Source organism: Hirundo rustica, chromosome 15 (assembly GCF_015227805.2).
Source record: "Hirundo rustica isolate bHirRus1 chromosome 15, bHirRus1.pri.v3, whole genome shotgun sequence".
Classification (NCBI taxonomy): domain Eukaryota; kingdom Metazoa; phylum Chordata; class Aves; order Passeriformes; family Hirundinidae; genus Hirundo; species Hirundo rustica.
In genome coordinates, this window is record NC_053464.1 from 655,431 (window position 1) to 672,212 (window position 16,782).

General features: G+C 56.4%; 1 protein-coding gene across 3 annotated transcripts in view; it reads right to left on the reverse strand.

Annotated features, from left to right (window-relative positions):
* Positions 1 to 14,999, reverse strand: part of NTN3 (netrin 3) — a 31,834-nt gene extending 16,835 nt beyond the window's left edge. The window contains exons 1-3 of one of the 3 annotated variants that reach the window (XM_040079627.2): positions 14,805 to 14,999; positions 13,851 to 13,962; positions 4,157 to 5,124 (exon numbers count right to left, since the gene is read on the reverse strand). In XM_040079627.2, the coding sequence (XP_039935561.1) occupies positions 4,157 to 5,123 (967 nt within the window). In that variant the 5' untranslated portion in view covers position 5,124; positions 13,851 to 13,962; positions 14,805 to 14,999. Of the gene's footprint in view, positions 1 to 4,156; positions 5,128 to 13,850; positions 13,963 to 14,180; positions 14,313 to 14,804 lie in introns of those variants that run through there. The other 2 variants (XM_040079625.2, XM_040079626.2) reach the window with 2 other exon arrangements.
* Between the last annotated feature and the right edge of the window lie 1,783 nt (positions 15,000 to 16,782).

The window sequence follows — 16,782 nt, forward strand, 5'->3', positions numbered from 1 at the left end:
TCTGTCTGTCTCCCGTTAATCACTAATTAAAGGCTTGAATGTTCCCTGCTGTTTGGGGTATTAATAAGAATTTAATTGCACAGTTTGGGGCTAATTACCTGGTAGCTCACTTCCATCCTTGTACAGTATGCCCAATTAAACAATCATATCATCAATTAAACAATCACAAGATCTAATAATTTGCAATAATAGACTAATTAAACGTTGACACCTTGCAATGGAGCAATCTTTTGTTTCCCTTTTGATGGTGTTTGAACCACTTCCCAGGCCCTGGCCACCCCAAAACCTCTCCTCCTCCAGACTGCTGCAGACGTAGGAGCCTGGAATGACAGCACGAGGGGCTTTGGGACTGAGCCCCTGGCACGGGACAGGCAGCGCCATGCACCGAGGCACACGTGGGACAGGCAGTGGAGCCCGCAGGGCAGGAACGAGGCTCACCGCCCCTACAAGTTCCCTGGGAATAATTAGGGAAGGCAGCCGGATCAGCGAAACCCTAGACCGGCGGCTGCTGCTGCCAACCCGCAGCAGATTTGAGCTACGCCCCTGCTTTGGCTGGAGGAGAGCCTGGCTGGGACACAGGGCAGGATGAGGCGGCACCTCCCGGTTCCATGGTAGCCGAGACCAGAACAGCCCCTTTCCTCTCATCCTCACCGTGCCTCCATCCTGGGGAATTTGCTGGGAGAGAAGGGCTCACCGCTGCTGCCAAAGAGCAGGAGGAGAAGCAGGAGAGAACCCTCGCCAAGGGGCTGCGAAGGACAAGGCTGAGGCACTCCATCCCCATCCCGGGAGGAGCAGGACTCGGGATGATCAGACAAGTGTAAATCTCCTCCGCCGGGATGGCTGCCTTCCCCTTGGCGGGGGTTGCCCAGGCAGGGGTGGCAGGGCATGCTGCCCGCCTGCCCACCTCCCAAAGCCATCGCCTTACCCCTGCTTTCCCCAGGAAAGGACCACGGCTGGTGCTGCTGGCAACTCACTGGCTTCCACCACGTCTGCTGGGGAGCAGCTGGAGAGAACCCTGCCGGGGGCGCTCCCAAGGGAAGGGGAAAACGTACAGGAAAGGGCACAGGGCATAAGGGAATTACATGTGATCCTCCAAATCCCACCACCGCTCCGGGGATTGGTGTTTTCAGGCACCAACATCCCGCTTGGATCATCACATCCACCCCGAGCTGCCGGCGAGGTTTTCCCAAGAGAGCGCCGCCCCTTCCCCGCCGAGGCCCCGGATCAAAGCGAGCCCCGTGCATTATCCTGCTGCTCCGGGGAGTGCTCCTGCCGCGGCGGCCACAAAGGGAACAAGGGCTCCCGCATCCCCAGCGAGTGCATCAATTACTTCCAGTGGCTGCTTCGTGCTAATCCGCTTCCCCTCCTTCCCCGGGCCGGGTGTTTGGGGGCCCGGGCTGCCGAGGGGGCGACCGGGCTTGCCCCCAGCAGCCCGTGGGTGCAGGCTAAAACCGGCAGCACCGGTGGGGAGGAGGTGTAAGTCTGCAGGGATAAAGATGGGGGGTCCCCAGGATTCTGGCAATCCTGCTCCTGCCAGCCCCTCTGCTGGGATTATCCTCCACACAGCCTGTCCCAGGCTAAAATCTGGGGGGATACGTGGGTGGGGACACATGCCTCTTCCCTGCCCTGGACACACCAGAGGACATACAGAGCATCCCAATACTGGCAGGGCGAGCTCCCTGTGCGACAAGCAGTCCCTGTGGTGTGTCAGGAGAGCCTCCCGTGCCTGTGGAGCGATGGTCTCCGGCCAGCAGGCACCGGGCTGTGCACTCTGAGGCACAAAGCTGGCACCGTGCTCTCTTGCCAAGCCAGCAGCTTGGCAAATCCACTGTCACTGTCCTGGCTGTGGCAGCCCCAAACCTCCCTGCCAAACTCACGCTGACCACCTCAACAGTGCAGCACAGTGATGTCCCCACGAATGTCACAGTCCCCCTAGGGCAGCCGTGGTGGGGTTGTGCCCTGTGCCAGTGCTCAGACTTCGGGTAGTAGTTGGCTGTTTCACCTGGGCATTTCCCAGAGGCAAAAATTCTGGTGAAACAACAAATATTTGTCCTCACCTCCATCTGCATGGATGGTTGTCTCAGCATCATACCATGCTATAGGACATCAGTTTGTCCCCGTGCTGGAGCAGACAGAAACTCCCATGCACTGGACTGAGACAAACCCCCATGCAGAGTGCTGGGGAGCACAAAGCCAAGAGCTGACATATCCCAACATGACCTGAAGCTGTACCGGCTCCACGGATCCATTCTCACACCCCCTTTCAGGGCGCTGCGAGCCCCCACCCTGCCCCTGGGCTGTCACTGAGCTGCCAAGCTCCTGCATCCACCCACTTTCCTTTTCCTCCCCACTCCCCAGCCACGCCTGACATCCGCCACCACGAGCCAGCATCACCGCTGTCTGACCACAGGACAGAGTCCGAAACTCCGCAGCCCCCAGGCTGAGCAAAAGGAACTTCCCGGGCAGCCTCTCCTTTTAATTGGTGCTAATTGCTGCGTCTGTTCGTGCTGGCTGGGGAGATGTCATTGTTGAAAGGCACAGAGGGGAAGGCTCGGGGAGCTAATCCAGCTTTCAGCCGCTAAGCCCTTCGAAGTCGGGTGATGGAGAAGTTCTTTCAGGTCCCTTCAGAGAAGACACAAAGCCCGAGAGGGGAAAGGGAGAAAGAAGGGGAGTGAATCAACAGGAAAAAACTACTTTCACACGCAGCTCGGGGAAGGGTCTTTGTGTGCGGGGCTGTCGGGAGGGGGGCTTGAAGGGATGGTGCTGCAGCCCCGCCTCCTCTCCCCTCCCTCGTTTATCTTTTCAGCTCCATCTGCCAAAAGGGTGACGCAGCTGGGGGCAGGATGCTCAGCGCAAGGGACCCTCACCCCGCCCTGGACGAGATGGACAGAAAATCTGCAGATGCTACTCAAAAATGAGCTTCCTCTAGTTTAACCCCTTTTGTGCCACCAGAGCTACCTCCACTGCTATGGTGCTGCTTTACTGGAAGACGTGGCAGTGAGGCAGGTGTAGAGTGGGGGCACGAGGGGCCAGCCAGTGGGGTAAGGTCCTCCTTGTGTCCTGGGGGTTTCCATGGGCTCACACACTTACTGGAGGCCTCCCCTGCCTGACCTGCAGCAGCCCTGGGAGGTTGCAAAGTGGAGGGTTTTTTTCTGAGCTCAAACTCATCTTTCTGAAACAAGTGGAAAAACACAAGGGCTGACACATTCCCACAGGGCATGAGGTGGCTTAAAGCATCAGCTCTAGCACTTGCTCTGAATCCACTGCCTTTTTAGCCATTCTTAGAAGAAATCTGCTGTAACATGTATATATTGAAGCAGACAGCTGGGTTCTCAACAAGACATCGATCACAAATACTAACAAGTCCTTCTGACCTCTGGCACATCCACTGAGCCTTTCAGAGGCTGATTAATGGTACAGCTTTCCCTTGTCTCCATCCTCCCGCCACCCCCTGAGACCTGGGCTCCTGTCCAGGAGGAGTGAAAGTCTGTTCCTCTCTCTCCCAGACCTTCACAGGGCTCTGGCATCCACCAGTCCCATCCCAAACCAGGACAAAAAGCAAAAGTCTCCACCAAAATCCCATAAAGATTCACGAGCAGGACAGCCAACTAATACCAGTTTGATGTTTTAGAAATGTTTCATTTTGGTGACAATATTTTTAGCTTAGGGAAACCTTTGGAAGGACACACAAGCTAAAACGACCGCATAGGCTGAATGCGAAGGATGAAATTTCGAATTTGGAACCTCAGCCTCTACCAGGTTTTTCTGCCTGCTCCCTGTCCCTAAGCACATCTCACAGGGAACTGCTGCAATTGCCCTTCCGGCCCATGGACAGCTGGTTTGCTGCCCAAGGGAAACAATCCCAGATGGGCATCCCACACTGAGGTCTGCTGACTGGCTGGAAGTCACCAGTGATTTTTGGAAGGGTTTTGGTGCTTTAGCTCATGGTGGAACCACTGCATCTCTTACAGGACACCTGCAGCAGAGACAGGGTAGTTGACTGAGCCTTGCCCAATCCTCCAGCACAGGGGATGCTCCCCAGCATCTCTGGACAAGCACACTCCGTCGCTTTGGCTCAGTACCCATCACTTCCTACCCTCACGATCTGTTTTAGCATTTCAGTCCCAGAAAACAAAAATGTTCAAAAACGACTTACCCAGACACTCGTTGGCCTCACGGGCACTAGCTCGCTGCCAGGGCCGGTCGTAGTGGAAGGGCTTGCAGCGGTCGCACTCGGGTCCCTCTGTGTTGTGCTTGCAGTCACACACCAACTTCTGCTCCTTGTCCTTAACGCAGCGCGCCGCGTGCCCATTGCACTTACAGCGCCCGCCGACCTGCAACTCCCCCACCGCATAGTAGTAGGGGGTGGAGCCCGTGCCCCCCTCCTCCTCGCCAGTGTCCCGGCTGCCCAGGTCACGGAGGAGATGCGGGCGGCTGAAGACCACGCGGATGTCGGTGGCCGTCACCCAGTCCTGGAGCACAGGGCTGCTGTCGAAATCCTGGGCTGAGGGTCGCCCATCGAGGGTGCTGAAGGCGATGAGCCCCCCGGTGAGCGGGTAGAGGTCGGTGAGGCCATCGGTGCACAGGGCCTCCTGCTCGTTCTGCTTGGTGACCGTGGCTTTGCTGGGCTTGCCGTAGATCTTACGGCACTGGGAGGAGTAGTACTGGTAGGGCACCCAGGTCTTGCCGTAGTCCATGGACTTGAGGATGGCGGTGGACTCAGGCCGGGGCGAGCAGAACTGGAGGCTGACATAGACCACCTCAAACTTCTTTCCGAGGGAGAGGGTGAGGGTGACGTTCTGGGGTGAGTGGTGGAGGGTTTCTGAGCGCCAGCAGGTCATGTTGGAGGCGGTGTTGAGGTCAGTCAGGTAGGTGGGCGGGTGGGCTCGACGGGGGTCCGAGGCATTGCAATGCCGTGTTGGGGGCTTCCCGCACGTGCTGGAGGCTTGAACCTCCTTCCCAAAGGCAGCATTGACAAATTCAGGGATGCAGCGTCGAGGAGCACCGCTCTCATCGTAGCAAGGGTCTGGTGGTGTCTGCTGGGCTACGAAAGGGTTCACTGTCTGGGACAGGCCTAGCATGGCAGTGGTGAGGAGCAGGCGCAGGAGCTGCAGGACCTCCATCCTTCTGGAAGAAGAACAGCAAGAGTGAGTGGCACCAGCAGTGTCACGGCACAGCACCACCCATGCTGGGAGGGTTGGTAGGGGATGGGAAACTCCCTCATGTCTGGTCCATCACCTGTACCTATCTTCCCACCCCATATCCACTGATGCAGCATCCTGGGCAGAGAGGCAATTGCTTTGTGTTGCCTCATCCTCACTGCTCATCAGCAGGACTGAAATACCACAGAAATGGGAAAAGGGCCTGAGCTTTTGATGGAAGAGGTTGAAATCAGGGTACAGCCCTTCCCTGGCCTCTTACAAACTGTCCTGTGGCGACAGGAATGTTTCTGCCTGCCAGCAGTCCTGGCCGTCACACACAGTTCAGAGACCTTGTTGCTGCATGGCTTACAAGGGCTGGTGATGGGGAAGAGTTAGGGGAGATCTTTCAGATAAAACAGCAGCTGCAAACCCCATGTTATCCTCCTGTGGCACAAAATAGCTCCTGACAGAGCAGGAGAAACACCTTGAAGGCATATTGTGCAAGAGGCAGGAGCTCGTTGAGATGAAGAACTGGAGCTCCTGAACACACCACTACTTTCTTTGCTGGCTACGGGCACAGTGGCTTCTCCAAGCCAGGGGCTGGATCCCCTCCAAATTCCTCTGCCACACTACCCAGCAGCAAAGGAAGTTATTCCAGCCTCACCCCCAAGAAATCCAGGTCTGGGTCTGGTGTTTGTTGACTGGGGGGAAGTCCAGGACCAAATGCAGGACCTGGCTGGGGTCCTGTCTTGGTTTGAAGAGTGGAACAGGTCTGGAGGTCACATTCCTTCTTGCTGGCTCTGAATGCATGAAGGACCTCCCACACAACGCCGATCGGCCATGTCCCATTCTTGCCATAGCAGACCTCTGAGCCTCCTAGATGGGCAGGTGGCATCAGCCCTTTCATCCCATGGGTTGTGCGGAGCCAAAGCCAAGTTATCCAGCCTCAACCATCCCAATGCCATGACCAGGCAGGAGGAGGGGATCCCCTGATCATCCCCTCTCCTGCTAGTAAATCTCTACAGGATGTGTTTCTCTCTGAGGAACGAAGTTCTGCATGACCCAGCCCAGTATCCCCAGCTCCAGCCCCTATCTACAGCCCCAGTGCCACTCCTCCCTGTCCAGCTGCCCGCCCTGGCCAAAGGAGTCCCCAAGGAGCAGCCCATTTCAATGATTTGGGATCTTTTTTTTGGTTTGTTATTCCATTTTGCAAATGAAAAGGAGCCATGTCTGTGGAAGAAAACTGCCTCTCCAGGCTGCCAAACCACTAATGAGGGGAAGCTCCTCTCTGCCCAGCCACCGTCAGCCCAGCAGCCATAGCCTGTGCCTACCAAGGGAGCAACAGGGGCCGGGGGTCTCAGCCCATCCTGGGACATCTCCCGCAAGGCAAAACCTGCCCCTGCCACTTCCGTGCAGTTTCCTCACTGCTTAATCCTATGCTGATGGAAAAAGAGATGTGAAAAATTCGCAGCTCCCTTGGTGGCCCCTGCATCGCCCCAGCAGCACAGTTCCAGCTTTACCACAGTGCTGCAGAGCCTTTTGGGCACACGTCAGCCCATGGCTTGGTGACTTGGCTGCCAGCAAGACAAAGGATACTGACCCTGGAGTGCCCAGAGCATTGAAAACCCACTACTTAAGGAGTGTGGCTGTAAGATTAGAGACTGCAGGGATGTAGCAGTCACCACAGCAGAGAGATGCTGTGCCATGAGCACCAGGCAGTGAAAAGCATCCCCCACTGCAGGAAGCCTGCAGGGCCCAGTTGGGACTCCTGGCTCCACTGCAAGCAGCTGCCTGCTGGGCAGGAGATAAAGCTATGGCTGATGCCATATCCCTGCATCTGCTTGTTGAGCAAAGGCTGCGGCTGGTTAATTCCCCAACACAATCCTGACGGGATTATCCTCAGCCCCTGCCTGGTGCTGAGCAGCACACAGTGGGCACAAGCCCCTGCCAGCCCACTGGCAGAGCCCTGCTCCTGTGTCCTCACCCAGCAAATGGCTGCAAGGTGCTGATGGACTCCCCCTCAACACCCAGCAAGACCCGGCGATGCACGTGCTTGCAGAAGCCAGCACAGCACCTTTGGTCCTGTGGTGCTGCCAGCCCTCTCCCCCACGCTGTCCCCCTCCAGCTGCACACCCCACAGAGGGCACGCAGTCAGGTACTGCAGCCATCACCTTCCATCCCACCACCCACAGGGCAGCACTAGCAGCGAGACAACCCTGTGGGAAAACCTCTGCACCAGGAGGAGAGAGGAGAAACCCCCAGGGGTCCTCAGTAGCTGCATCCATCCAGCATGCATCTCCCATTCCAGGGAGAATCAGGATGTATGGAACAAGGCATCTACTAAATGCTGCCAGCAAAGAGTCTCCTCCACCCTCTCTCTGCTATGTGGCAGCAAGGTGACAGGAGTAGGGACATGCTCAAGCAAAGGCCTTTTCATTTAAGACACAAAGGTGTGGGGAAACCCTTGCCCAGGGGAAAGCAACAGCAGCAGCATCTCTGATAGCCAGAGGAGAGGCCACAGGCGAAGCTGCTATGAGCACTGGAGCAGAGGTCTAAGACCAGGTTACTGCTGGTTTCAGCACGCATGGGGGCATGAGCATCCCTTGCTCATCATCCCTACCCAAGTGGGAAGCTTTGTCCCTCCTGCCAGTCTTACCAAGGCACAAATCTCTGAGGTTCCGTGCCAAAGTTTTGGTGTCTCTGCTGCCAGGGAGCATCCAACAGGGAGCCAACACTTGCTCAGCAGCGCATCAGCACTGCAGAGACGGGGCATGAGTGGAAATCATTATCATCCGCAGGACCACACACAGGCACGCACACTCTGTGCTCAGCTCACCCCATTATACCACTGAAAGAGAGCTAGGGCCAGTGGTCTCCATGGGCCTCACCTCCGTATTGGAGAGGAGGGCAAGCTGCAATCTGCTGCCTTTTATGCATATTCAGCATGACCCCGGGACTGCCGGCAAGCTGCCAGAGAGACCTGGGAGTGGGTATTTCTCTCCCTGGTCCCCATCTGCCCCCCCCATTTCACTTCCCATCTTTGCTGCCCCCGGTTCAGATCAAATGGAGGCACTGCTGATTAAGCAGAGAGAATTGGGATGACCCTTGGGTGCTGAATCCAGCCCAGCACGTTCCTGGATCTGGCATGAAGAGGGCCATGAGCAACGGAGCCCCTTTCCTGGGGACAGCATCCTGAAAGTGTCCCCAGCCAGGCTCTCGGGTGGCTGCCAGCTCCCTGCCACCAGCAGCAGCCGTGGCCCGGGGGAATGCGGTGGTGGGACTCACCCTTCCCGAGGAAGCGGCCGCCCTCCCAGCTCCTCCCCAGAAGCGGCTGCATTTTTGAGGTGGGCGATTTCCTCACTCCTCCACTCGCTCCGGGAATGCTAACAGCCCTGCGGCTTGGAAGGAAGTCATGCTGCCGGAGCACTTCAGAAGTGCTTTAAAAAACATTTAGCTTCCACATCCAACACCTCCACACCCCTTTTCTCTACAACTACACACTTCCCAGAGCGACCAGCAGTGTTTCCCTGCCTTGTAGGAGACTTGTCAGGGTGATGCTCCAACCCACTGTAGGCTCCTTTTCCATTGTCTTTACAGGAGGCACAGCTACTGAGGGTGATGCTGGGTGCAGATGCATGCCTGGAGCTCCAGGTCTCCCGAAACAGAACGGATGAGGCAACTGCAGCAGGTGAGGGAGGGCAAGGAGAGCAAACTTCCCACAATGTGGATGCTGGTGCCTACAGCAGGCCCAGGATCACCACCTGGCAGACCAGGGCCACAGCAGCTTTGCTGAAGTAATTACAGGATTAGGTGGAACAACACAAGGCGGGGAGGGAAGCAGGTTATTAACCAGATTTGATCCCAGGACCTTTGCAGCACAGGAGCAGCCGTCTGCAATTAAAGTGGAAGGGAAGGCACAAGTGGTGCTCTGCTGTTGGAAGAATGTGGGCTTAGAGGGCAGGTGATGGCTAAAGCTGGGTAGCTAGCATTGCCCTGGAAGGGGATGGGAGAACCCCAAGGAATGACAGGGCAATGGTGATGCATTCCTGCCAGGGACTTATGCTGCTCCCCCAGGCTGATGCCCCTGCACCAATGCTGCTGCCTGCTGCAGTTGACTGCATTTCTCCTCCAGACCAGGACAGCATGGTGTGGGGGGATTTGCATCACTTGAGGAAAAGACGTGGCCTTATTTGGAACTGGTTGAAATGAGAATGACTGGTCCCCATGAGGTGCTGCATCTCCCTGGGCACAGAGATAAGGTTCTGGGTGCCAGCGTGGGGCAGGGATGGAGCCACCCACCTGCATGAGGCACAAATATGCGCAGCAAAAGCCAGGAGGCAGAGATTCCTGGGCAAGGACCAAAGGACCCAAGTACTTGAGGGAGTCCAACAATTAAGACTCTTGGGTAAGACTGATTTAGGAGGGCTGCTTGTTCCTAAACTGCATCATCCTCAGTAAAGCCCATCAGCACATCAGATGTCCTCTGAGAAGGAAGTCACTGGGAAGATGGAACAGGACCCAAAGCAGAAGAGGAATGATGTGCTCAGAGGAGCTGAAACCAGGCACAAATGAACAGAGCATGTCCCTTAACCAGGGTGTATCTGCTACTACAACCTGCACATTTCCACCTTGTTACAGGCCCTTTGTCTGTGTGAGGGCATCTGCACTCCCTTGCCACACGTGCTGAGGAAGCAACCCCCTGCAGCTCTGCCCTAGCCCATGAACAAGATCCATCCTGGGGGGGCTGCCAGGGTCCCTGGATACCCAGGTCCCTCTCCCACCATGCCAATACCAGCTTGGGGAAGCTTAATTCCAACAAACAGAATCAGGCCCAAGCTCTGCTCTGGCCATGGATAAATCATTCCATGTGTTTCTGGGATATAAAAACACGATGGAGAAGCATTTAAAGTGAAAGGAAAAACTCCATGGAGTCAAGGTACTGGTCTGGCTCAGCTTTCCAGAGGGAGGGAGTGTGCACTGGGAGCGGCTGGAGGGATGCAATGTGTCTGAGTGCTAATCGCCTTCCCAGCCGCTAATGGAGCAACTGGTGCCCACTTGGGACACGGCTAATGGCACAAAGGAGATGCCTCACTTTCCTTTACAAGCTCCCTCATCTCTCCTGATATTTGAATATCGGGAGCTTCTGAGTGTTTACGGCCCCACGTCCGCAGGGCTGCCCACTCGGTGCAGCCCCTCGGGCTCTCAGCTCCCTGCACGCACAGCTCAGGGGGGCAATTACACAGCAGCATCTTCCTGCAGCAGGCACTGCAGGTGATGGATATTGCAATGCACTCTTGGCAGAATTACACAAGCCATACGATCCCCCGGCGGTGCCAGGAGATGAGTACAAATTACACTGCACACAGGAAAGGATGGACCAGATCCTGACCTCAGTGCTTTGGCATCAGCCTGAAGTAAGTCCATTCACATCAGGCCAAACCAAGACATAAGCAACTTCGTTCAAATTTACACTGGCATACCTGTGGTCAGGATCTGGCCTGGCTTGAATTAGTTGCAGCCTGATGTTACAAAAAGCAGCAACAGAGCCCAGTTTTCCAAGGTTATCGAAAATAACCAAAATATAAAAGAAAAAAGGACAGCCCTCAGGCTACTCAGCTATGTGCATGGAGCTGTCAAATGCAGGATGCTCGGCCACATCCCTGCTTACCAGTTTCAGTGACTCATACGCCATGCTGACCACAGGAAGGAGGGACCAACACCCAGCATGGGTGTCCTGCTGGGCCCCCCATGCCCACTCTGCTCACCACTGGTCCTGGGCAGAGGTGGCCCCCCTCTGGGGAGAGGAGACTTCAGCATCACCCATATGATGCAGACCCGAATCCATTTTGCTGCAACACCCTTGCATCCCCCAGCTAGTACAAGCTGGAGATCTCCTCCTAAAGTTCCCAATGCAATAGCAACTCAAAAAGACATTTGGAGCCCTTGACCTTGCAGGACAAGCAAGCACTCCCTGGATGCATTTGGACTCAATGGTCCTTGTGGGTCCCTTCCAACTCAGGGTGTTCTATGATTTTTTTTTTCTACCCCATTTATTAACCTCTACTACATCTTGACCAATTAGTTTTACCCACCTCTAACCCCACTGCAGTCTCCTGAACCCCTTTGCACCTTCCTACCACAGTGCTTGGATCTACTGAGTGGTCTCAGCAGTATCCCTCAAGGTGCAGAGGGTTTTCCTCCCACTACTCCCAGTGGATACAAGGGACTCGGAGATCCAGTCCAGAAGTCCTCATTGCTTCCACGCCTTTCCACTCCATATGAGAATACAGTGATCTGGTTTCCATAACATTTCTCATTGCATTTTCACAGCATGCCGGGCACAGATGTTGAAAATAGTCTGGATGAATATTTAAAATGGTATTCAGAAACGACAACATTTGGCCGGCTTTGAAAGATCTCTCACATTGAGCAGAGGATGGCTCACAACAACGGACTGGAAACACACTGTACTTTGACATCTCTTTTTTTTTTTTTTTTTTTTTTTTTTTTTTTTTTTTTTTACCCTCTCTCTGGCTATTGGTGCAATATTTCATGCCCCTGGTGTCCCACAGTCTGTTATTGCTTGAGTGCCAGCCAAGCCTGCAGCATTAGGAAGAAGCTGTCACATACGTTTTCAAACATCATGGGGCAAAGCAGAATATGGAAAATCTGTTGCATTTCCATACCGAGCGCAAGTGTCCTGCGCAGGCTCAGGGAGGGGCTCGAAGGGGCACAAAATAATTGCTTCCTTATGGAGCAGGGCCTGACTAATCAGGGTGGTGGAACAGGAGGCAGAGATGCTGCCTCAACATCCTTGACATGGCGGGCTGCTTCCCTGTTGAAGACATCTCAGGACACCCCTCAAGGTGTACACTGATGCTCACCTCCTTCTTCAGGGCTGGGGAAACCCCCTCTCAGAGTCATACTTCTGCCAGCAGCCAGCCAAGGTAGGATCTCTATTCCATCCCACCCAGAGTGAAGACGTCATTGTCCTGGTGCTCAGAGAGCAGTGGAGATGCTCCTCAGCCTTGACGCCTAGCAGCTTCCATTTCTGGTGAGCATCTTGCACTCAGCTGCATCCCTAGGCCAGGCTTCTCTCTTCCACAGCCTGCAGACACACATCAGCTCCTTCCCAGCCTGGCATTACACCTGCCTTCTTCCAGGGACCAACCCTCCTTCCACACACAGGTAGAGGTGTTGGGACCCTTGCAGCTCACCCTGCTCTTGGACTGCTGGATCTCCTGTTCAGCCTGCTTCAAACAGGTGTCAGAGCAGCACAGCAGCTCCCTCTGTTTTGTAAATGGGATATTGCAGAAAAAGAGAAAGTTGCCCCCCATCCATGCAAACACCTTGGAGGGTGTTTCCAGCACACGGCTGAAGCCACATCCCTCTCCACCGGTTACAAGGGAGCTCTAGCCTCTCCTGGCTCTGAGAGATAGGCAACAGCAAACTTGACTGAGGAAGAAGGATCTGTGGCATTTCCAGCAGGCAGGGTGTGCACATCCAGATCTGCACTTAGTATTGTCTCAGCCTGGCTACTGGTCAACACACATGGCATGGATGGAGGTGGGGATGCTCAGCCTGGTTTACATCCCATACATTCATGGGATAAGCTCTCTGAGAAAAGAGTATCTGTGCCTAAGACCTGCCTAGATGAGCATCAAGCCAGCAGGACCACTGTGCTGTTAGAGGAGCTCGTGCTCCTGCTCACGGGGCCTTCCTCACCCACCCTGCTTGGCGACACAGCAGACTGCCAAGCACCACGTCCCCATCACACCAGTTAGTCCTCATCCAAAGAAAGGTACTTCCACCCACCCACTCTCCAGCAGGCCAGGGAATCTGTGGATAGGTCAGTGTTTTGAGGAAATGAGGCTTCAGCAGCTTCAAGAGAGGAAAGCAAAAGCAAACCCACCAAACGCAGCCCAGCTCCCCTTCTTCCCGTGAAGCTGCCTGCTTGCACGTTCAGAGCTCTCACCCCAGCTGTGCCTCACAAGGGCCAGGTGCTCGGGCTGTTGAGGGTCTCGCCCAGCCTGGCTCCAGAACTGCAATGGAGCAGAGCACACCCCACAGTAGCCGTTTCCAAAGGGAGCCGACCCTCTGAGCCATCCTGCAGGGGAGTCTCTCGGGGCAGCAGCGTTGGGAAGGGATCAGCAATGGACCCCAGCCTGGGATGGTGACAGGGGCGATGCCACCCACCCAGGTGGCTTTGTGCCGGTGGAGCTCTCACAGGCGGAGAAGGGGCTGCGGTGGGAGAGGCGGGCAGGGAACCACGTGCATGCCTCGTGCCCGGTCAGCGGGGGCTGGCACCGCAGGCTCGGCCTGGCAGGGCTCCCGCCGCTGCCCGCACCGCACCCGCGCCGATCCGGGCCGGGGCTCCGCCGGGCTGCGACGCTGCGGGGCCCTGGACAGTGCTGAGAACCCCCGAGCCGGCTCTGCGGGGCGGCGGCAGCGAGCCGGGCCGGGCCGAGCCCGGCCAGAACGCGGAGCGGCGGTGGCCGGAGCTGCCCGGGGACAGGAGCGGGGCTCGGCGGCGGGCGGGCGGGCGGCCCCGCTGCGGGGAGGTCCCGTTCTCCGCGGTGAAAGGATGGAAAGGGAAATAAAGGGAGGGTGAGTGCGGGGGGAGAGGGAGGAATAAAAGGCAACGAGGGAGGGAGCGGAGGGGAAGAGAGCGGGAGCCCGGAGCGCCGGGAAGTTGGGAGCGCAGCTTACCGCGGCCGGGCAGGTAGCGGGGCCGGTCTGGGCGACAGGTCCGGGAGCAGCGGCGAGAGGAGTCGGGGCCGCGGCGGGGCGGACGGCGGGCAGGGGTAGCTCCTTCCCGGTGCTGGCCGCAGCACGAAGAAAGGGGAAAAAAAAAAAAAAAAAAAAAAAAAAAAAAAAAAAAAAGGAAAAAAAAAAAGTGAAGAAAACGGGGTGTGTGGGGAAAAAACCCCACAATGATAACAAATGTCCAGGGAATCGTAGGTGGGGGACGAAATAAGGCGAAATAGTGGAAAGCGGGAGCGCTGCTCCCGGCGGTGCGGGCGGGTCCCAGCGCCGTACCCGCAGCCGGCCGCCCTCCCGCCCGCTCCACCGTACCGCCCGCGGCCGCTTCGGCTGCGGGAGGGAGGCAGCAGGGGAGGGCGAAAAGGAGAGGAAAGGGAAAAGAAAAAACCACCCCTTAAAAAAAAAATAAAAAAAAGAAAAGAAAAAAAGCAAGAATAGGAGAAACTGATCCCCGACCGCCGCCTAGACGCGGAGTAAAAAGGCTCCAATAAACCCCGGGTTGAAAAGAAGGGAAAAGTCACCTCCCCGAGGAAATCAGAAGCAGATTTCGAGCCATTTAATCACATGCAGGGAGGTGTGTGCGTGTGCGCCGCCCGCCGCCGCTGCCAGCCCTGCCTCCGCCCTCCGCCCCGCCGGCAGCCCAGCGGGCAGGGCCGGAGCCGGGCGGGAAGCGGGGCCGCCCTGCCGGCGGGCAGCGCCGCGGGAGTCCCGCTGGCCGCGGTGCCACCTGCCCGGCCAGCCCCGCCGCGCCCCGCGAGTTCGCTCGGCCCACAGCGGGTCCATCCCCGCGGAGTGCGGGTGGCTGCGGAGCGCAGCCCACCACGCCGAGGGATCGGCGGTGCCGCAGCCAAGGCAGCCGATTATTCTCCCTCTGCTTCCCAAAGCAAATGAGGCATTTACCTGGCGGGAGCAGCTCCTCTTATGGAGGAAGCTGGAGTCCCCGCTCCGTCCCGTGGTGGGGGGGCTTTTCACGCGTTGCACCGGAGTCGCCCTCGGTCTCTGATTTTTGGGCCGGGAGAGAGTGAAGCGGGGCACTTCCGTACCCAGCACAGCTGCCTCTGGGCTGCCCCCGGGGGGCTGCTTCGCTATCCCCAGGCCACCTGCGAGCGGGGCACGAAAAAGGTGAAACTAATTTAATCGGTCTGTGCGAGGCCGTGGAGGAGAGCAGGAAACCCGGACCTGGATTCTTTCCCTCACTGGGGCCGTGTTCACAGCCTGGCGGCCCCCACGTCTGCCAGTTTGGCCCGGGGAACATCCTCCTGTAATTGCCCTTGCAATGGATGTGAGGACTGAAGGCAGCACCGGGGGTGGAAAGAAGGGCAAGGTGCCAGCACAGTGCCCACCCACCATTGCCTTGCTCCCGGGGGACCCCCGGTTACCCACATCCTGTTGCTCTGGGGCAGCAGGTTGCAGGAGCAGCTCTCCCAGCCGGCTGACAGATGCTTTCTGAAGGAGCAGACCCCAGCTGGCTGCAAGCCCCAGGGGAATTGCTGTTTGCTGCTCTGTGCCTTGTTGCACTAAACATATTTCCTCTCCTTTTCCAGCACCAAGGATGTGGATAAACAAGAGGGAAGCCACCAGGTGACAGGACAGAGAAGACCTGGCCATGAGCAGGGGAACATCAAGGCTCTAAGTCCAATCCAGTCTTGTAGCCCACCTGTCTCTCTCAGGGACACTTGTGCATTTGGAGAGCTGGGCAGTCAAGCCAGAAGCCAAAAAAGCAGCCCCAATGCAGATCCCAGATGAGATGCTAATGCAAGACCAATGTTTGCTTTGTGTGGGATCAGCTCAGACTGTGGGGCAGAGTAAGGCCCAGGGTTCTCAGGACAGTGTGGTGCCAGGGACAGGCAGGGATGATGAAGGCAACAGGGGAAAATGAGGCATGGCTAGAAGAGCCTGAAGTGACATGAAGCAGGAATTGTCCAAGCAATGGAAGGCATTTTCCTCACCAGGAAACACAGTGATAACCATGAACATGAGCTGTGATACTGAGTCAGCCTGGCCTGGCTGCGCCAGGGTGGTGGTGAGCTGGGGGGAACTGCATCACCACAACCTCAGTGCTGCTGTTTTCACACCTATTGGACCCCCACCATCCTGTGACTCAAACATGATGTTAGAAGCACTGGCCACCATATGGAAAAGTTTTGGAACTGCTGTTCACATGCCTCACATCAGTGAAAGCCCAGTTGAGATGGGCAGAGACTATTTCTTGAATCCCTGTTTCCCCTGTCTCCCCTTTGTAGGATGAAGAGCCTGAGAGAAAGATGTGAATCTGGGTTTGACTTATGGAACTGCTACAGACATCAGCAACATGGAACACTCACTGAGGGAGGAATCAGAGTGTGAGACCCTGTTGGTGTTCCTCAGCATGCTGACATCAGCCAGTGTTTGCTGCCTTCCTGGGCAGATCTGGCAGGACTGGCAGGATGAGAGGGCAAGCACGCTGTGTTGTTTGTCACCCTGCGGTCTGCAGGAAGCTCTGCTCATTCCTGCTCCTTGTGCCTCGTGAAGGCACAGCATTTGGTGCCAGCCAGGCCTCCCAGTCAACAAAGGATTGCTGAAAGGACACAGACATCCACAAGCTGTTGGAGCAAAAGCACTGGCACCAAGTCAGCTGGGGCAAATACAGAATTGTTGAATGGGTTGGAGGGACCTTAAAAGATCATCCAGTCCAATTGCACAGCAGGGATATCTTTCACTAGACCAAATTGCTCATTCAAACTTATCCTTGAGCACTTTCAGTCATGTGGCAGACACAGCTTCTCTGGGCACCCTGTGCTAGGCCCTCACCGTTCTCACAGGGAAGATTTTCTTCCCAATATCCCATCTAACCCTACTCTCTGGCAGTGGGAAGATATCCCCCCTTGTCCCATCCCTG